The 22,455-nt window shown below is 43.7% G+C and overlaps 1 protein-coding gene across 1 annotated transcript in view; it reads left to right on the top strand.

The window, feature by feature from the left end:
* Positions 1-3,648, top strand: part of CLRN1 (clarin 1) — a 41,523-nt gene extending 37,875 nt beyond the window's left edge. Inside the window, exon 3 of the mRNA XM_054585287.1 lies at positions 3,383-3,648. Within this exon, the coding sequence (XP_054441262.1) occupies positions 3,383-3,648 (266 nt within the window). The remainder of the gene's footprint in view (positions 1-3,382) is intronic.
* The last annotated feature ends 18,807 nt before the right edge of the window (positions 3,649-22,455 follow it).

Raw genomic sequence — 22,455 nt, 5'->3', positions numbered from 1 at the left:
TGGCCCCTGTCTGTCCTCTTTCCTTCCCATGTCTGATTCCATCCACCTCATAAAGGGCCGCCAGCATATGCATGTGAACACTCCACTGCATATCTGAGCTCTGACCATGACCGCAAACAGCTGGGCCTTGGACATCCTCGGGTCTCAGGGCTGTGTACCAGGCACACAGTCTGCCTTTGGGAGGACTGACCCAGGGTAGATGCCCATGTAGCCTTGGAAAGCACTCAGGTTGTTTGGGGAAGGAATTCCCTGGTCCCAGAAGTATATCTAGAATGTGATTCGGGACTCCAGATGGGCCTGTCCTATTGACTTCAAGGATTCCTTACCCCACGCAGGGGTACTCTCCAGGAGAGAGAAGGCAGGGCCCTCTGAGTGCGGGGCCTTACACAGGAGACCCCTTGCTGGAGTCTAAGAGCCACACTGGAAATGTGCTAAGCCCTGTTCTCACCACCATTCACACCCCTTACAAACCCTCTCTCCATGTCCCTAGCAAGCCACCAAAAGAAACACTGCATAGGTACCTTTTAGTCCATAAGTCATAAATAGGTGTCATTGGTCTTGTCTCTTTTAGAACCATTGGCAGAGAACAGCAAAAATATTTCTGAACTCACGCTGAGTTGTTTGCCTTCACATCTCTGATCAGTGCTGGCAGAGACTCAGGCCGAGCGTCTGTGCCCTGACTTGGAACTGGCAAAGTTGACCAAGCCCAGAATCCAGAGCAGAATTTCAGACCCTCCTCTCAACTACTGGACCACGTGTTCTGATTTGAAAGCTTGTGCTTTTAAAGTATTAGCGATGGCAAAAGGCTATGAATTTAAGACACCCCAAGCAACTTTTACTTTTGGAATTTGAAATGCAGTCTCACTAGGACACTGTCTCCTTAACAAAGTAGTACCTTTAAAATATTTAACAACTTGAAAAGGAAACCAAGCACACATTTTCCTTTCAAGCACTAAGGAAATAGTGTTTTTCTTCTGTCTGAAATTCACCATCTTCTCAGACAAAGAAGGTTCTTATGGTAAAAGCAATGGCATTTTCTCCACCATTTTCAAATAAAAAGATGAAGAGAAAACAGCATCGCAGCCTTTTTGTTGGATCTAACAATAAAGGAATAATACAGTTTTGCCAGCAGAAAGCTTTGGTGTTAAGCTCAGAATACAAAAATAGGCTGACAAATCTTACAAAGGAATATTTTCAACCTCTACTCTGAGGCTAGTGAGAAGTGAAATTTCAAGAAAATTATATCACTTGATTATTTATGTGTGTGGGGGGGTGGTTATTATGATGACGATCAAGCTGATGGAGCTAATCCTAGGGGAAAGCCTAATAAAGAAATGCGATTTCCCGTGTCCTGCGCACCTCCATCCCCCACCCCTCATGATCCAGTCTGTACCTCCACCCCAGCCCAAACCTGGCTTCCAGAAAGGGAATGGGAGCCATTGCTTGCATTGCACCACCTACGTCTGGAATGCTCTCCCAACACAGGCCAGCTTCCCTTTGCTTGGCTAACTTTGCCTATGGCTACGTCTAAGGAACCTTCCCTGATGTTGCCCACGCTCTCAGGGGTAGCCCTAGCCTGTACCTCCCTTACTCTTACACTCACTGCTATTGGTTTGATCATTGTTTTATCTGTGTTCCTCACTGATTTTACACTCTGTTAGAGCAGAAACCATATGCATTTTCTTTAATGTTTAATTCTCCATCACTATTCCCATGCTTGGCATGTAATAAATCTAGTTGAATAAATGAATGAGCGAATAAATCAATAGGAACTTAAGCCACTGTGTTGCTGCTCTCGGGGTATTTGATTTAACTATAATTAAAGAACCAAAAGCACTTACCCCTTCCAAGGAGTCATAAACCTAATGGGAGAGTATTTGGCGGAACAGGGCACTGCCATACATTCTTTTGGGTCGCCTACCTGATGTAGTCAGGTATTTTTGGTGTGTGGTGGGGTAAGGAATTATGGTAAAAACTTTTAAGATGAAAGCAATACATAAAAACTAGAGGGATAGCTACCAACTGGTAAACATTTATGCATGTCATTTCTAATGCCAAATGCTAATCATGTGTTGTCTCTATTACACACATTTTATAGATAAGGAAATTGAGATTTGGTGATTTTAACTGCTTAATTTCACAGGTTATGAACCCAAATTGGTTTGATCTAAATCAGAAAACTATCCCAGCAAGTATCCTATTAACTGGCACCCCTTCGTGGTGGCCTGGAATACACGCTCCACTGTGCTCCTGACCCTGCCTGCCTTGCCACCTGCGTCTGCCTCGGTGCCATTCACCCACCTGGGGGTCCCCCATTCTCCATCCTCGGGGGGAAGGTCCTATCAGAGTGTTCAGGCACTAATGGGTACGGATGCCCTGTCCTGCCAAGGTCTCACCCAGATGGTAGCTGCACCCGTTAGGATTAGGTTAGGCTACCAATGAGTGATAGGTGAGAGAAAAAGGAAGACAGTGGGTTATACAAAACAGATGATTATTTTCTCTCACATAAAAACCTAGAGGCAGAAGCCGAGGGTTGATCTGGTGGCTCCTGGCCTCTGGGAATCAGATCTCTCCTTTATTGTTGAGCCACCATATGTGGCTTCCAATTCTGAGGCCACTTGGTCCAAAATGGGTGCTGAAGTCCCAGCCAATGCTTCCCTAGGTCAGTTACAGGAAGAAGGAAGGCCCTCATACATGCAATTTCAAGGAGACTTTTCTGCCCTTACATCCCAGCCACCGTCAGCCAAACAATGTAAGTCTTCACTCAGGGCTACATGCCCAGGTAAAAATCCTGAGCTCCGTTACAAGCAAGGAGAACAGATACTCCCTGCCTCAACCCCTTATCCATGGCTCCTTTTGCTCAGGGACTCCCCTCAGCAGCTGTGGCCAGGTGGGGGCCAGAGGAGGAGTCATATAACCCTCTGAAGGAAGCCCGAGCGCCTTCCATGGGCAGCGGTGTGACTGGCATTTATCCTTCATGACCTATGAAGTATTTTGAGAAATTCATTCAGAGAAATTTTGCTCTCTTGAAGCCACATCATAGCAGTGGCTGTTTTGTAGCCTGATTTCAACCATTGTGCTTTTAAGGTGCTCAGCAACTCAGCCTTCTCATCATGTAGAGGGACCTCTCCCAGCCTTTGTAAGATCAGCTCCATCTGACCCCCAAGGGTCTACCCACTCAGGGCCACCACCCAGACACTACCACCCATTGTGGGGGCAATCAAGCTCCTGACTACTAATTTGAAATGATATACTTTTTCAGAAAAATGTGAATGAGGGTAATGGTATAAGGCTTTCTTTAGTTTGTACATCCACCCTCTTCCCTGTTCCTTACAATCAGGAAATATTTGTCCCAACATGCTGTTTGTTCCTTCTGTTGCAGGCTCCTGTGGTTGTCTTGTCATGATTTTGTTTGCCTCTGAAGTGAAAATTCACCACCTCTCAGAAAAAATTGCAAATTATAAAGAAGGGACTTACGCCTACAAAACACAAAGTGAAAAATACACCACCTCCTTCTGGGTCGTTTTCCTTTGCTTTTTTGTTCATTTTTTGAATGCGCTCCTAATACGACTTGCTGGATTTCAGTTCCCCTTTGTAAAATCTAAAGACACAGAGACGACGAATGTAGCTTCGGATCTAATGTACTGAAAGGCAAACATTTCTGTGGTTTTCCAAGGCAGTGACTGTACTTGCTATGGTCACTTGGATATGGTTCATTTTGTCCATCCTTTTAGATGCCCCAATTAAAGCACCCAAACCCTCAGTGATAATGTTTACAAACTAAGTACTAAGGACATAGGCTGGAAAGTTAGGGGAGCAGAAGGCGGGCTTTGGAAGGCTGTGTTGCCTGGTGGGAAATTGCTTCACCTGGGTTGTCAAGGCAGTTGACTGGAATGGAAAAATTGTTACTCCATATACACATCAATGTGCAAAATGCCTTTCCATCACAGAGGAGTCAGAAGACACGGGGAGTCTCTTTTAATAGAAACAAATACTATTTCTGATATATCCACAAATTTGTTGCTATAGACATCAGAAAACAGAGCTGGAATAACTTTTTAAAGATAATAGTGCATTAACTGAGCTTTAAAAAAAAAGTTTATTCAAAGCACAGCCTTATTAGCCATGCCTGTTGATTAAAATTTGCAAACTCCTAAAAGTAATAAAGAAGAAAAAACAAAGCTACGGGTACCTTCCCTTCTGTGCCTACGACCCCACTACATTCACGCGGTACTTAAAAGGGAAAAAAAACACAGTGGACCACCGAGGAATCATGAAAAATGATTTTTCCTAGTAAACTTGATACAAAATGACACATTGGGACTTTGCCTCTAACTTTAGTGCTTTGAGCACTACTTCCCAATTATGAAAATTATATTATATTCTAGGATTATGATGGTAGTACCTGTCCTCTTGGGTTTGGGTCTGGTTGTCACAAAACATGACCCAGGTCAATTTCCCCCCTGAATCAGCCATGAAATTGATGTGCGGCTCACCGTCTGACCCTGAAACTAACCCTTCTTCTCTCCTCAACCTGCTGTCCTCAAGAAAGCACACAGGAAGAAGCAGAGAGTGACAGAGAACACATTAATAGGCCACTTGCCATTGTTGCTCAAAACTTAGTGCTCATTAAGGGTTTTGAAAGTCCTTGTTCTTTTCTTAAAAAAATAAAAATAAAGGGAAAGTGGTGGGGGTAGGCAGAGACAAATGTATTTGAAAAAATAAAATAAAATAAAATAAAATAAAATAAAATAAAATAAAATAAAATACTTTTTCCCTTTTGGAGAAATTTGCAAGAAACAAAGACTGCTTGAATACCTGGGAAATAAATGGTGGTGATCCACCCACAGGCTGACTTGAGACCACACCCTCAGTTTCCAGATGCTAGTCCCTCTTCCTTCATTCAGGAAACACTCCTGGAGAATTTCTAGACCACCAGTGAGTCTAGTGATAAAGGGGATGTTTGGTTTAGTAATGAGTTAGAGCCCACTTGGAAGTCTTCAGTCACAATGGTTAAATACATAGTTTTGGTAAGCTAGGAGTGGGCACGAAAAAAACCCCCAGGTCTTGTGGGTAATTGGCCTGAGATCCCACAGTTGCATTTGATCTCTCTCTCTCTTCCTTAGAGGTTTAAAAAACTTCTAACACCAAGTTGAGAAAACAAGTCTCTGTTTGTTTTCTGTAAAAAGAGAAAACGAGCAGCAGCTGAAAATCCAACAAGAACCTCGCAGGCAAACTAACAATGTTCCTTCGGTGGAAAGCAGAGGCTAGGCTGCTGGTTCTTGCAAATTGTGCTCACATAAAAATAAAACAAGATGCAACCTGGCCCTGAGAGCTTGGCATGTAAGTTGTCTCCCTCTCTTCTCTCAGATGAAATGTGTGGCCACCAGTGGTCCAAGGAGAGCCCTCAGAAGAGCGATCTGGCCAGGGTGTCTCTCTGGGGCTCAAAGGCTGGGGAAGCACATTCATTATGCTGTATCAGACCTCCCACCCTGGTGGCAGCCAGCATTCCCACATTCTCACAGGGACACGGGGCCCCCTGCTGGCTCTGGGGCCACAAACACGAGGCCACGTTTGGGAGCTCAGTTCCAGGTGGTCAGCAGACACCCTCCGCACCAAGAATACTGGTGCTTATTTTGCGGTGGGGAAGAACGGCAAGAAGCTATGAGCGCTGGCTGTGTCCTCCTGTGTAGACCCTGAAGTGGACTTAGCAAGACACGGTCACTGGCATGGAAGGAAGCTCCTGAGCTAAACTGTGCAGACAGGACAAGCTGCAATGAGAAGGAGGAGGGCACTTTACAGATGACACAGGTCTTTTGCTCTGGCAGTCCCAAGTACTCTTTCAGAACCACCCCTCTAAAATCACTTAATAAGCTTCCAATGTGGATGAGTTTGGCTGGGCTCACACATTACACAACCCTAGGGCACATCCTTTCCTCTCCCTTTGCACATTTTCAAGGGGAGAGGCAACAGGTAGAGGGAGGAGGGGTTCACACTGACCGCATTAGGGTGCACCAGCTCCCAGCTCGCTGTTAGAAGGCATATAGGTCCCAACCACATACCCATCGACACCTGAACAAGAACCAAGGGAGTGGCTGGGAGGGGATGCAGAGAGCAGAAGAATTACCCTCCCTCTCAATTTTCCTCCACCTCTCCCTTTCCAGTAAGACCCCATATAGGTAAGAGTAGTGTGGTGGTTATAGAAATGCTTCTTCAGGGCCAGTCCCAGGTCACCCACCCTGGTTTCCTAACTGCCTGCGGACCCTGATCGCCTCTACTTAGATATTCAGGGCTTGTGCTACCTGGGTGCCCAGTGTTTGATCATCCTGACAGTTGTCCCTGGCTCAGAGCAGATAAGGCCCCTCCTCCGAGTGATGAGGGACAGAGCCACGCGATTGGTCAGAGAGGAGATTGGGCAGGTCTGGGGTCCCGGATTCCAGGATGAAATTCCCCTCAGGGAAAAGACTTCTTGTTCACCAAAATGCTAATGTAAACTCAATAAACTTGTGCTGTGACCTTCAGACTCTGTGTCTCCCTCTGCCCCCACCTGCTTATGTAACCAGACATCCCTGCAGTGTCTTAACCCAGAGATCCCTGGGCTGTTCGGAAAGGCCAAAGGAACCCGAAGCTGACTGGATGACTCAAGTCCGAAATCTCCAGAGGATGTCCCCTGCAGGGCCTAAGGGACAGAATCGGACTGTACCAGACCTGAGGGCGGGGTGGTAGGGAAGAACAGGTAGCGTGCTGTGTGAACCACCCTGTAATTAAAGGCAAATGTCTTAAAGGATTGTGTTTCTTTGCTAGAACCTTGGTCTGGAGGATTTTAACCCACTCTGAGATTGAGCAGAAGGAGCAGCAAGGCAGCTGTGCCCTCACGAGGCCGAAGCCCACTGCTGTCCCTGTGGGTCATGACTCTAATTCTGGAGGAAGGAGAGACTCAGACACTCCTAGAGGCCTCTGTTCTCTGCCTCCTCCAGTCTCGTTGGTAAGGGGCACATGGAGCGGGTGGCCTGGGCCCCTCAAGTAATCCAAGCCCATGCCCTCCCAGAAACGTGCAATCTCAGTGTGCGCAAGCTGCTCGCCTGCCTGCCATGGCCTTAACCTGGACAACAAAGGTGTATGTGTCTGACTCGGAGGTATGCATTCTGGGATGCCTCAGCTCACGAATTTGCACTTCAATTGCTATCCTTCCATTTAACCAAATACAATAAAGAGTGTGTCCCAGCTTAGGGGAGGACAGTGTCTGCTGGACATCCCTGGCCGGAGACCCCAAGAGAAGCCGGTGTACTCCCTTTTTCCTGCTGCCGTTTTGGTGCTCCCTTCACACTCCTTTGCTGTCTCCCTTTCCCCGCTGGATCTCGGTGCAGATAGTACTATGTGATCCCTGTCACATTCTTCTTACGTACACAGCTAAACCTCACGCCCCAGCATCCTTTGCTGATGGATCAGTGCGGGTGAGTCCAGACTGGTGGGATGGAGGCTGAAGTGACCCCTGCTACTTCCAAGTGGCCCTCGAGAACACCCCATGCCACCCTTCAGTTCTATCTTCCCCGGGTATTGCAGCCTGGGAGGCTGTGGGATCCTGATGGCGGGGCTACAGAACAGAGGCAGGCTCTGTGACCTGCACTGGAGGGTGACAAGAGTGATAAATGAACTTTCTGTAAAGCCACTAAGTTTGGGTGGTTGTTATTGCATCTTAGGCTATCCTAGCCTCGCCAATAGGTTGTCCTCCAGGGTAGCTCTTCTGCTTCATGCCAGGGAGACCTGTCTCTACGTCTCTCAGGGTGTAGCCCGAGGCCAGGTGCACCCTCCACCACCAACCCTGGGCTGCCCTGTGCCACTGTCCTTGAATCTGTGGCCCTCTGGCAACATGGCCCATCAGCTGCTGAAAGGAAGACCAGAGAGTGAATTTTCCGCATAAATCTCTAAAGAGTAAATAAACACCTTTGCTTATGCTGGTATCCATCAAGATTCTTTCCTAATGGCAATTAATAAACCCTTTTCATTCATTCAGAAAGGTTTTATCTTGCATCTGATCTACAATGGATCTAGCTGTATGTAAGGCACTAAAGATTTTGGGGAGGAAATGTAAAAACAAAGAGTAGAAGGCTTTTTTTAAACTTGATCTTTGGTAAGGAGCAAAGAAGACTCTCCTTCAAGATGCTCCCTTCTTTTTTTCCTTTTTATAGTTCAATTTATTATTAAAAGCAGAGTTTGTAAAGTTTCCCAGTAAAAAAGAACAAACTAATCAGATGAGATTCCTTAGCTACATAAATTACCCAAAAAAGCAACAATTACTTTAGAGTCTCAATTTCCACAAACTGCTGTAAGAACAGTGTACTTAATTAAATAATGCGAGGTAAAGCTTTGTAATGTACCTGAAAGAGCTAGTAGGGAGGCTTCTATCACTGACCGGGTTTCGAGGTGTCACCTGGGGGGACACTTGGTCAAGCAGCCATTCTCCCTTCCACACCCCACTTTCCTCATGTCTTCCTTTCTGAGGGGATTTTCCATAGTTCTGGGTCAGACGAGGCCTGAGCAAGGTCCTGGGACAGTGCAGGGAATATAGTTTATAATATCATAATAACTTTGTATGCTGACAGATAGTTGCTAGACTTATCATGCTGATCACATTGTAAGGTATATACATGTTGAGTCACTGTGTTGACCACCTGAAACTAATACAATATGGTGTATCAACTGTACTTTAATTAAAAAAAGTCTTGGAGCCCAAAGTAGTGCCCTTCCTGCAGGCTGGTTGACCTGCAACCTGCTTCCTGTTGTCAGCTTGGGCTTCACCTGAGGACAACTGGACACTGATTCAGTTTCTCCAATGTTGTCTAGGACTGAAAAAAATCCATACTTGCTCCAGCAGAGATTCTAGGTTTAGTCCAGGAGTACCTCTTCGGCCCCTCCTGCCCATCCCCACCGCTAGGAATTTTCTTGCTAGTTTGGAGACAAAAGCAAATTTATTTTATAAGAATGTATCTGACTCTGTTTTACATCTAAACTAGTGACTTTTGAATTTAACACCGCCTTTTAAGTTCCCCCTGGTCACCCCTCCTCCCCAAAGTTAGGTGTAGCTGCCCAGACTGGGCAGAGGTCCCTGTTTGCAAGGGAGGAAGTGGATGGAGCGTTCGAGGCAGGAAAGCACAGCATGCAGAACCTGTGAAGTACTATCTCACCATACGCATTAGCACTAAACTGGAAGCTCTCTGATTCAGCATTTTAAAAAAACTTTTCAATAAACTTCATAGCTGTACCCCCCCGACACACACATTAAATATGTTTGCTATTTCCTTTTTAAAATACATAAATATATGCAAATGTGAAATACTTCTGTCATATCCATTAACCCTCTAAAGAAAGAAAAACTTCCTATGTTACTTAATAGCTTGGTCAGGGTACATTTCATATAAAAAACAAAAACCCACTTGAAACATCTAAAGCAAAAAGCAAGGGAGGGGTGGGGGAGACAGAGAGAGAAAGAGGGATTGAGAGAGAGAGAGAGGTCAGAATGGTGAGGCCCAGCCTGTGGATCTCGCTCTCCTTGGTCAGATGCCCGACCTACTCCACATAGCAAAGTGAGGAGCGGGGAGAAATCAAGGCCGCAGGGATGGGCTGGGTACAGAGGATTAGTGGGGGGGGGGGGGGGGGGGGGCCGGGGGGGGGGCTGGGCAGCCGGCAGGGGAATTCTTACACAAGATGTGAGTTTGGTAGGTACCCCCCCAAAACAACCCATGCCTCTGTATTGTACTAGGAGTCTTTTGGTCTAATTTCTAGCCTTATAATGGCTGACTAAATTTCCTTCATAATTTCTAATCCATTTTATTTTTTGCTAAAATTAGGGAAAGAAAAACATTGAGATACATTGAAAGACATGGAATCACAGCTTACCTGTTTTGTGTGTTGTGTGTCTCATTCACAAATACCCCAATTGACTGAATAGTACTTCATTTAAAAAAAAAAAAAAAACGCTCTCTAGATGCTTTCTACTGAATAGGTAAAGCAGTTTTATTTCTAGACTTATTCATCCTATTCTAACATAACAGAATGTTTTCATCCTTTCCTTGGTCTTCCCTCCCTCACATTCCAGCATATCTATGGCCAAACCCATAGGGATAAAACTAGCGGGTAGAGCCACAGTGGCCTAAAATGGGATTGCTCTGATCATATTTACAAACACACATTTCTATGCAAGATGCTCACCTCAAGTCTTCTTATCTCCAACCTGCATTGCTCCCAGCTATTGCGTGAATCACATTAAGTTCTTTATCTCGTCAGACACACAAGATCAGGTGCCACACCTTTACCAGTGTCAGGTCTTTGCTGAATTCAGCCTCAGGGACTGGCTTACCATGGGCATCTTGCCCCTAGTTACTGCCTGGAGAAGGGATGTGAACTCAGAAAGTCCCCGCCATGGGATTTAAAGTGACAGCCCTCCCAGACTCATCTAAGGGGTGTTTGCTTTGTGACATAGTCCTACAGCATATCCACAGAGTGTCTTATTTTTGGAGGATTCTTAAAACAAATGTTTTTCCAGTCATAGTATTAGAATGTGTTGTTCTTCTACCAAAGAACTGTTGTTTTCTGTTTGTTTCAATGCGGGGGGACTCCTGGTGGTTCTGGCTTGCTGAGGTCTGGGCAAAATCCAGGACAGGCTAAGTTGTGTGGCTCTGAGGTTGGGGTCACTCCCCCCACCTTCCACCAAGCCTGCCCAGCAACTTTCCCTCACCAAAGACCCACTTACCCCATCCTCCCAACTCCCTGTGGCCCCACCCTGCTGTGCTCAGCCTACTGGAAGAATCTATGACCAACTGATTTATGTGACTCTAGGATGGAGGCCATTTTTCTCTTATATACCCAAAGATGCAGAGCCCTCCTCTCACATGGCCTAATCTTCTTCCCTTTGGGTCTGATAAACCCTGCCGGCCTCACCCTGATGATTCAAGACCCTGCCCCACCACAGAGGTGTATGAGCACCCAGTGGGTGGCAGCTAGACTTGGTATAGCTTGGAACTCCTGCTGAGTGGGCTCAGACCTAGCACTGACACCAAGTTTGAACCTGTATCAACCGAGTGAACACCACTTGCTCCTACCTGGTGACCCATTGAGAACCTACCTCCTACCTCATGCAATTTGAGTGCCAACAGAGGCTCTTTCAGTGACTGAGTCTAACAGGCTGTTGGCAGATGGAGGCAGGTGGAGGGAGGTTTCAGGATGCCTTGGGACTGTTGCTGACTTGCCCCCCTGGCTCAGGGCTGGGAAAGCGAGCCTTGGAGCTCAGCTTGGTCCTTCCTGTGCACACCCAGGCCCAGCAGAGGCAGCTACAAGCTGTGGATTGCTTTGTAGTTCCTAATAGGTAGCTCAAGGCCACTCATAGGTCCTGTCAGACACTGGTCTGCACAAGTCCCTCCCATGAGGCCCCAAAACAAACATATCAAGTGACCAGCTTTAGACAACTTCAGAGCAGGATCCAATTTGCTTCACGAGCCACATATCCAAAGAGCATCAGATCCTGCTGAGGCAAATTCTGCTTTGTGTGGTCATCACCTGCTCAGCAGCTTATACACTGTGGTGAAGGTTAATCCTCACAGTCAGCCAGCCTGAAAGTCAATGCCCTGCACGAATGAGCCAATATAAATCAAGACTCAATTATCACAATAGGGTCCACATAACCTACACAAGGGACATTCCTGGAACACTCAGCTCAGGTGATCAAGGTGACTTTGTTACTGGGTCCCACTGGATACCTAACACATAAGGGTACCATACTAAGCCTGGGAGTCATAGTAGATGTACCTAATAAACAGACACAAACACAAAGAGGTATCCAAAATGGGGAGACAAAGAAACATGTCCCAAATGAAAGAACAAGAAAAATATCCAGAAAAAGAGCTAAGTAAAGTGGAGGCAAGTAATTTATCAGATATAGAGTCAAAAAAAGGTTAGTCCTAATCAGGTACATTCAGGCCAGAATGTATTGGCATGAAAATATTCAAGGTGATGAAAAGTAAGGACCTACAACCAAGATTAGTCTACCCAGCAAAGCTATCATTTAAAATTGAAAAAGGAATAAAGAGCTTTTTAGATAAGAAAAAGCTAAAAAAAATGTTGTGACCACCAAAGTAGTATTACAAGAAACATTAAAGCATCTTCTTTAAGAACAAACAAACAAACAAACAAACAAAAAACAGCCCTGGCTGGTGTGGCTCAGTGGATTGAGTGCCAGCTTGTGACCTGTAAAGGTCACAGGTTCAATTCCCAGTCAAGACACATGTCTGGTTTGAAGGTCAGGTCCTTGGTTGGGGGCTGCGGGATGCAACAATTGATCAATGTTTCTCCCCTTCTCCTCCCTCAATTCCTCTCTCTATAAAAATAAATAAATAAATATCTTTTTAAAAAATTTAAAAAAGAAGGAAAAGAACAGAGGAACATAGTTAAAAGAACAAAATGACATTAATATGTACCTATAATAATCACTTTAAATGTAAATGGCTTAAGTGCTCCAATCAAAAAACAGAGTGTAGCTGAATGGCTAAGAAAACAAGACACATAAATATACTATCTACAAGAGAAACACTTCAGAAAGACACATACAGACTAAAAGTAAAGGAATAGAAATTAGATGTTTCATGCAAATGAAAAATTTTTTAAGTGGTGGTGTAGCAATACTTGTATCAGACAAAATAGACAAAGGCTACCATAAGGGACAAAGAATGATGCTACGTAATAATAAAGGGCCAACCCAACAAGAGGATATAACCCTTATAAAAATATATGCACCCAACATAGAAGCACCTCAGTATTTAAAGCAAATCTCTGTATACATAAAGTGAGAGATTGATAGTAATACAGTCATAATAGGGGATTTTAACACCACATTGACATCGATGGATACACATCCTCCAGACAAAAAACTAACAAGTTAACAGCAGCCTTAAATGACATACTAGATCAGATGTATTTAATTGATCTCTTCAGAGCATTTAATGCCAAACCAGCAGAATAGACATTCTTTTCAAGTACACATAGAACATTTTCTAAGATAGGCCACATGTTAAGACATAAAACAAATCTCAATAAATTTAAGAAGATTGAAATCATATCAAGTATCTTCTCCGATCATAATGGTATAAAATAAGAAATCAATCACAAGAAAATAACTGAAGAACACACAAACACATGGAGGCTAAATAACATGTTACTAAACAATGAATGGATTAACAATGAGCTCAAGGAAGAAGTTAAAAGATACCTTGAAACAAATGAAAATGAGAATGCAACAACCCAAGATAGTCCAACCCTTAGGATTGAAAGCAGTCCTAAGAGGGAAATCGATAGCATTACAGGCCTACATGAAGAAACAAGAAAAAGAATCTCAAATAAACAACCTAAATTTACACTTAAAGGTACTAGAAAAATAGCAACAAAGTCCAAAGTGAGTAGAAACAAGAAAATAATAAAGATCAGAGCAGAAGTAAATGAAACAGGGCCTTAAACAACAATACAAAAAAAAAAAAATCAATGAAACCAAGAGTTGGTTCTTTGAAAAGGTAAACAAGATTGACAAACCTTTAACCAAAGTCATCAAAAAAAAAAAAAAAGAGAGAGAGAGAGAGAGAAAAGTCAAATAAATAAAATCAACAATGAAGGAGGAGAAGTAACAATTGACATCACAGAAATACAGAGGATTGTAAGGAAATATTCTAAACAACTATATGCTAACAAATTGGACAATCTGAATGAAATGGAAAATTCCTAGAAACACACAATCTTCTAAAACTGAATCAGGAAGAATCAGAAAATCTGAATAGACTGATTACAACTAATGAAATTGAAGCAGTAATCAAAAAATTCCCAACAAAAGCCCTGGACTGGATGGCTTCACAGGTAAATTTTACCGAACACTCAAGGAAGTAATACCTATATTTCTCAAACTATTCCAAAAAATTTAAGAGAAGGGAAGACTCCTAAGCTCATTTTATGAGGCTAGCAACCACTATCCTAATTAAAAACCAGATAATGACACTACAAAAAAAGAAAATTATAAGCCAATATCCCTTATAAACATAGACGTTAAAATCCTCAACAAAATATTAGCAAACTAGATTCAGCAATATATTAAAAAAGATTCTATACCACGAACAAGTGGGCTTTACTCCATGGATGTATGGTTAGTACAATTCTGAAAGTCAATAAATGTGATACACGACCCTAAAAAATGAAAGACAAAAATTATATAATAATATCAATAGATAAAGAAAAGGCATTTGATAAAATCCAGCACTCATTTATGATAAAAATTCTCAGCAAAGTGGGAACAGAAGAACCATACCTCAACATAATAGAGGCCATATATGACAAACCCACAGCCAACATCATACTCAACAGGCAAAAACTACAAGCATTTCTCCTACAATCAGGAAGAAAACAGGTATTTCCACTTTCACCACTCTTACTCAACATAATACTGAAAGTCCTAGCCACAGCAGACAAGAATAATGAATAAAAGGCATCCAAGTTGGAAAGGAAGAAGTAAAATTGTCATTATTTGCAGATAGCATGATACTGTATATAGAGAACGATAAAGATTCCATCAAAAAACTACTAGAACTGATACATGAATTCAGTAAAGCAACAGGGTACAAAATAAATACCCAGTAATCAGTTGCATTTTTAAACACCAATAATAAACAATCAGAAAGGGAAACCATTGTAAGACCACAATCCCATTTATAATTATATAAAAACAACAACAACAAAAGACCTAGGAATATATTTAACCAAGGATGTAAAAGACCTGTACTCAGAAAGTTATAAGGTGCTGAAGAAAGAAATTGAAGACACAAATAAATGGAAGCATGTACTGTGTTCATGGATAGGAAGAATTAATATTGTTATAATGTCCATACTGTGCCTCAGAGAATGCTTTTCCATTACACTGTGAATGATACCTGTTTTGTTGTTCTTTGTGAATTTCCATGTGTCTGAAGATGAAGTTTTTAATAGCCACTTGTGGCCTTTTTGTATAATTTTGAAATAAAACTAAGCCAATTGAAAAATAATGTCCATACTACCCAAAGCATTTTATGAATTCAATGCAATTCCTGTTGTTACTGGAAAGAGATTGGGCCCAAAGTGCATCCTTGGGCTGGCCGGTATTATGTATGTTCTTGACTTCATGTAGGAAAGATTTCACCATACTAGTCCAGATGATTTTGAGAGTATATTTATCAAAGTTGGGGACAGTGACTCTAAGGAAGTGCTTAGGGTAGAAGAAGCAACAGGAGGGAGCCTAGATGGTGTTCTGCTTGGGCCTCCTAGAAATATTATAAGAAAGATGTGAGCCAAGGCAGGGCTGCTGTTAGGTCACTGAGGAGTAAAAGTCATGGAAAGAGTACCGAGCTTAGGTGGGGCTACTGTTAGCTCACTGGAGGTCTTTGGAGACAGGTACAGTGGGTTAGTTCAGGATAAGCTGCCGCTGCCTGGTGCTCCCCTGGTTGCAGGTCTCATGAGGTAGAGTTCAGGAGATAAAAGATGCACACCTGAGAGGAAAGGAAGCCATGGGAGTGCTCCAGAGAAAGCCCAAGCTGGCATCCTTTTACTTGAGGGTTTTTATCTCTTCTGTGGTGGGAATCTTAAGAAAGGTCTCGGGGCAGGGTTTCAGCAAATATTCATCACTTTCCAAGCATGCACTTTAATAAACTTATTCCTTAAAATTAGCTTATATGGGAGATTGGGATCATTCTTGGTCAGCTTCACTGCTTTACTTTTATCTTGGGTCTATCTGGCTCTAATTGGGTTTTTGTTATTTGTTCCCTGACTTCCTCCATCCTTGGGTTTGGCTGACACAAATGGTATTAATTGGGTCTTGGTCCTCTATCTCCCCAACCAATGTGATTTAAACTACGTATTCTCTGGTTAGAGAGAAAAGGTATAAACCATTTGCTCTCAAATGTCCTTGGTTAGGGAAGATAAGGTCTTGCAATTCATTAGCTGACTCTAAATTGCTCAAATTAGTTGGCTTTGTTTAATCAACTTAGCTCAGTTTCCCCATTCTACTGGCCAAGGAATTTTCATAGCTTCTTACTATCCTGCTTCACTATCAAAATACCCATGGTGTATTTCACAGAACTATGACAAATATTCAAAAATTTATATGGAACCACAAAAGATCCTGAATAGCCTCAAAAGAATCCTGAAAAGATCCTGAATCATGAGAAAGAAGAACAACGCTGGAGGAATCATGCTACCTGATATCAAAATATACTACAGGACCATTATAATAAAAACAACATGGCATTGGCATAAAAACAGACATATAGATCAATGACACAAAATAGAGAGCCCAAAAATAAACCCACTCCATTATGGTCAGTTAATATTTGACAAAGGAAGTAAGAACATATAATGGGATAAAGACAGTTTAATATAGAGTATTGGGAAAATTGGACAGATTCATGCAAAAAAAAAATGAAACGAGACCACCTCCCTATACCATACACAAGAATAAACTCAAAATGGATTAAAGGCTTAGTTTAAGACTCGAAACCATAAAAATTCTAGAAGAAAATATACACAGCAAAATCGGGGATTTTTCTCTCAGTAATACTTTTTCTGACATATCTCCTTGGGTTAGGGAAACAAAAGAAAAACTAATCCAACTACTTTAAACTAAAAAGTTTTTGCACAACAAAATGAAAAGACATCCTGCTGAATGGGAGAACATATTCTCCAATGATACACTTGATAAGGGATTAATATCCAAAATTATAAAGAACTTATAAAACTCAACACCAGAAAAAAAAAAAAACTAGTTAAAAATAGACAAAAGACCAGAAGAGGCACTTCTCCAAAGAGGACACACAGATGGCCAATAGACATATGAAAAGATGCTCAATATCACTAATTATTAGAGAGATGCAAATTAAAACCACAATGAGATATCACCTCACACCTGTCAGAATGTCTATCATCAATAAATCAACAAACAAGAAGTGATGGCAAGGATGTGGAAAAAAGAGAACGCTTGTTGGTAGGAATGCAAATTAGTGTAGCCGCTATGGAAGATAGTATGGAGATTTCTGAAAAACTAAAAATGGAACTGCCTTATGACCCAGAAATCTCACTTCTGGGAATATATCCTAAGAAACCCAAAACACTAATTCAAAAGAATATATGCACCCCTATGTTCACTGCAGTGCTATCTACAATCGCTAGGATCTGAAACAGCCCCAGTGCCCATCGGTAGATAAAAAAAAAAAAAAAGCAGTGGCACATTTATACAATGGAATACTACTCAGCAGTAAAAAAAGAAGAAAATCTTAATTTTTGTGACATCATGAATGGACTCGGAGAGCATTATGCTACGTGAAATAAACCAGGTAGAGAAAGACAAGTACCATTTGATTTCCCTTGTATATGGAACCTAATGAACACAATAAACTAACAAACAAAATGAAAACAGACTTGTAGACACAGAGAACAGGCTGACAGCTTTCAGAAGGGAGAGGGGTTCATGGGGTAGGTGAAAGAAATGAAGGGATTAAGCAAAAAAACAAACTCATAGGCACAGACAACAGTATGGTGATTACCAGAGGGAAAGGGCGGGTGGGGGGAAGGGGGGAGGCATGGTAGAAGAGGGTAAAAGAGGGATAAATGGTGATGGAAGGAGACTTTACTTGGGGTGGTGAACATGCTGCAGGAGGTAGCATAGGAAGAATCCTGAGACTGCGCTACTGTAGCTAGTCAGCGGCTAGTGTCCTGGTTGCCAAGCAACACCTTTTAACACTTAGGTAGCAGCTAGGAATGGGTGGCCAGAAGGGAAATAAAGACAGGGCTCTCACCATTGCAATCTAACAGGAACTTAATACAGGAGGCTAAAAGCAAAAGGAGACATGCCTCACCCATGATCTAGTAATCTTGAACCTGGTGGATAAGGCTGCCAGTCATCCCGAACAACACAAATAAATATGATAGTACAGGGCAGGGGGTAGGGGCGGTTGGGGAAAACGCTTGAAAGTCTGTGTGTATCATCTCCACTGGCTGAGAAAAGGAAAACCTTGAGACCGTGTATTCATCCCAGGGCCTAGAAGGGAGAAGGGTAGTGGGACTCACAAGGCCCTAAGGAAAGCCCATAAAACAACTTTGGTTAACTACCTGCTTCCCATCACATACAAAATGAACAAATAGAGTCTAGAGCAAGATAAGGATTTGGGCTAACAGACCCTCACCCATACCTCCTTTTAGGCAGTCACATCTCCAAAGAAGGCTCGCACCACCTTTACCCACCAATCAAAATGCAACTTCTTCACCCCCACCCCACCAACTATGTAAGTCCTCAGAACAACGGACTGTCTCTCCTGGACTCTTCTTTTGGCTCGTGACTCTCTTGCCACACGAGGTGGGGGTCGGGGAAGTGGTGGTGGTGTAGGGGGCCCCTGGCGGCCCGTTTCTGGCCACCCAGCCTCTGGGCACCTGAGCGCTGGCCACCCTTGTTCTAGCCACCCTTTCTTTTGCTCTCCCATTCACTAATAAACTTTGCTTGCACGCAAATAGGCTCACTGACCTGTAATTCTTCACTGCTTCAGCGAGAAGAACCAGGGTTTCTCTGGTAACAAACACACAATACAATATACAGATGATATATTAAATAATTGTATACTTGAAACCTATATAATTTTATTAACCAATGTTACCCCACTAAATTCAATTTTTTAAAAAAGATATACTTCTAAAGCCATCCAAGAACATAACGGTATAATAAAATTGCAGGGTAAGTTTTTCTAAAAACTAAAATAATAATAATAAAGTATGTGTTATCAACTAAAATTGTTAAAATGCTTAGAATTTTAACTCAAGTATTCCCCTTCAAGAAATTTTTTTTCACTTACGGACACGTTTTTTCCTGATATTTCTATTATAAATCCAGCTACAGTGACTTTAATTATATAGTTTTGCCTCTTGTGTGAGATTTTTCATAGATTAAAATTTTTTTAAATATAAATTTTTAATCACTGTGAACATTAAATATTTTAAACTTTTTATTACAAAAAAATTCAAATATATAGATGATAAGAGAAAATAATTGACCTCTATGTACATCTTTAACTACTAATTTCTATACTGTTTTGTTTTATCTATGTGGCCTCATCCATTTCCAATCTTCCCCAAGTGGAGTATGTTAAGTCATATTCCAGATATCATATCACTTCATCATAAATATCTTATATACATCTCAGGATAAGGATTCTTTTAAAAACATTATTATAATATCATTATCATACTGTAGGGTGAGTGGAGGCAGTCTGGCTCCCGCACCCAGGTGTCTGAGTAACTAAGGGAAGCAGTTTCTCACAACTTCGAAGGAGTCTGATAAAGTAATGTTCTCATAACCTTGAGACTAGGTCTCACAGCCTTGAGTTTGGGTCCGATAAATCGTTCCTATAACAGGAAGCTGGCTCGCAGGTGCAGCTCATGCTCTGTTACCTAACCATTTGGCCCATAGCCAGCTTTGTTCCTTCTAGTACTTAAGAAAGTAGGGGCTTCTCAGTGTGGGCTCTGCGCCCACACAGACATGGGCTTGTGGCTTGAGTGGCTCCCTCAAATAAAAGCATGTCAAGCACCCCCTGTGACTCAGGGGTCTCAGTCCTCTATCTCCCTGACCAATGTGATTTAAGCTATGTATTCTCTGGTTAGAGAGAAAAGGTATAAACCATTGGCTCTCAAATGTCCTTGGTTAGGGAAGATGGGTGGCTCTATTGTGTGTGTTCTTGACTTCATGTAGGAAAGATTTCACCATACTAGTCCAGGTGATTTTGAGAGTATATTTATCAAAGTTGGGGGACAGTGACTCTAAGGAAGTGCTTAGGGTAGAAGAAGCAATCAGTGGGATGTCTTTTCATTTTGTTGTGCAAAAACAGAAGTTACATTTTGATTGATGGGTAAAGGCTCTGCATTTTCTTCCACCTACCTGAGTCTTGAGTGGACCTGCCTGGCCTCGACAGGACCTGCCTGGACTCGATAGGCTGCAACACACGTGGCTAGTCAGGAGGATTCTCACGGTACAGAAATGGAGTCCCGGGCTCTCCTGAGGGCAATCTCGAGGGGTGGCCGGCTACTGACTGGGACATGGCACCCGGTGGCAAGCTTCCTGGCATCATGCGCCCCACCCAGGGAGTGGCCTGATGTCAGTGGTGCACCTGACACCGTGGAGAAAGCCCTATGGGGGGTTGGGGAGACCCTGGAGCGGCCCAGCACCCATGCGGCTGCGGGGGCAGTGGGCTCGGTGTTTCAGCTTTGTGAGCTGAGACGGAAACCATGCTTTGCAACGCAGCAAAACTGTGCAAGCTCGAAACAAGAGGAAGCCCTGGAAGCCGGAATTGGTGCCCTGGAAGAAGCTCTGTGCACAGTGGAGCAGCGAGCCGACTCCCCATCTCTTGCCGCTGCGGAGGAGTCTGAGTCGGAGAAAGATGACGTGGATGCGAAACCGAGTTCCCAGAAAGCCCACCTTGATGGGGTACAGAAGATGAAATTGCCACAACCTGTGGCACCTGGCAGCCAGCCAGCCGGTCCCCTGCAGATAACAGAACATGTATAGGCCCTATACACGGGCTGAATTGGTCAATCTTGTGAATCAGTTTTGCCAGTGACCCAGGAAACCCGTAACTGCATGGCTCCCTCGCCTGTGGGACCTGCGGGTGGATAGTGGCACAGGTACTGATACGAAGATCAGTTAGTGCACATCACAACACACCCCTCCCTGCGCCAGCGGCTGCAGAATAGCCGGAGACATGGTGGGGAGCAGAGCTCACATTCTTTGATGGAGTGGGTAATGGCGGCTATACATACTGTCTGGGCAAATGCGGGTGACACGCTAGACACAGGGAGCAAGTGGCAGTTCTTTGCGGATTTAGTGCAAATCCTGTGGGATTTGGGCATGCGTCAGGCTATGTTCAATCCCAATACACAGAGCCCGGATGATGAATCTTCCACGGCTGGAATGCGGGATCTTGTGCTCCAGCACACGCCCTTCACTCCTTTGGCTCTGTCAGTCATCCCATAAAAGACATGACAATGGTGGCTAGTCTGAGAGAGGCAGGGTCTTGCACCAACAGAAAGCTATTGTCCGGTTTCTGCGTTCGTTGTTCCTTCATTGAACAGCGCCCCCGTGAGGGTGACCAGAACGCAAATGTGGTCAGATCTTTTAGGGGCTGGAGTTGATTGCGCTAAGATTGACAGGAAGCCAAACACATTACTTGCGAGATCTCTGGAAGCAGCTGGGAGCTGACCAATGCCTCCTGTGGCCCCAGAAGAAGAAGAAACTGATGGGGAAATCTGGGAGTGCGCCCCGAGAGCCCCAAGAAACCCATGCGGTCCGGCTGAAAGATCATCTAGCTGCGCCAACCCCCCAAGATGCAAAAGGAGATATCCTTTGGACTTTTGGCTAGGGGAGAGGCCAAGGTCCCCATCCGCAGGGGAAGGGTGGGGACCGGAGGCCACAGGTCGAATCGGCTAATCATTGGTCCCCTACAAATGTTCAGCTAGTGATAGGTCTTGTGGACACAGGAGCTGAATGTACTCTCTTACACGGAAACCCTGAGAAGTTTTCAGGGCCTGACGTCTCTGTTGATGGTCATGGGGGACAAAGTGTGAGAGTAAAGGCTGTACAGCTCTCTCTGGGTATTGGGCGTTTGTCCCCCATGAATACACTATGTATCCCCCATTCCTCAGTATGTCCCGGGTATCGATATACTCCAGGGTCTGTGGCTACACACAGCCACAGGAGAGTTTTGCTTGTGGGTACGAGTAGAAAAGCCATTTTGCGGGGACATGCTAATCACCTGCCCTGTGCGATTGCCACCTCCATGAGAAATGACAGTGGTGAAACAATACCAGTTGCCCCGGACATATGAGGAAATTCCTGCCACTATGGGAGAGTTGGAGAAGGTGGGAATAGTTAGGGCTGTTCATAGTCTTTTTATCTCTCCTTTGTGACCAGTAAAAAAGCCAGATGGTACATGGAGAATGACAGTAGATTACCAGGATCTCAGTACGGTCATTCTCCCGCTGCATGCAGCAGTCCCTTCTGCGCTGAACTTGGTGGACCGACTGACTAATGAACTGGGAACCCACCACTTTGTAGCTGACTTAGCAAATGCCTTTTTCTCTATCGCTCTTGCTCCGGAGAGTCAGGACCAGTTTGCCTTCACCTGGGAAGGCCGGCGGTTGATCTTTGCAGTGTTCCCTCATGGGTACTTGCACAGCCAGACCACCTATCATGGGCTTGTGGCAGAAGACCTGGCTAAGTGGCCATGGCCTCCAGAAGTACACCTGTTCCATTATATTGGATGATATTCTAGCAGACGATATTCTGCTAACCAGTGATTCTCTTGCAGAACTAGAGAAAGCAGTGCCACAAGTGCTATCCCATCTGAAGTCACGTGGCTGGGC

The sequence above is a fragment of the Pteronotus mesoamericanus genome, unplaced genomic scaffold (assembly GCF_021234165.1).
Source record: "Pteronotus mesoamericanus isolate MK-2021 breed Mesoamerican mustached bat unplaced genomic scaffold, CSHL_Meso_final contig_82, whole genome shotgun sequence".
NCBI lineage: Eukaryota > Metazoa > Chordata > Mammalia > Chiroptera > Mormoopidae > Pteronotus > Pteronotus mesoamericanus.
Note: the sequence above shows the minus strand (reverse complement) of the source record. Positions and strands in the feature narration are given on the sequence as shown.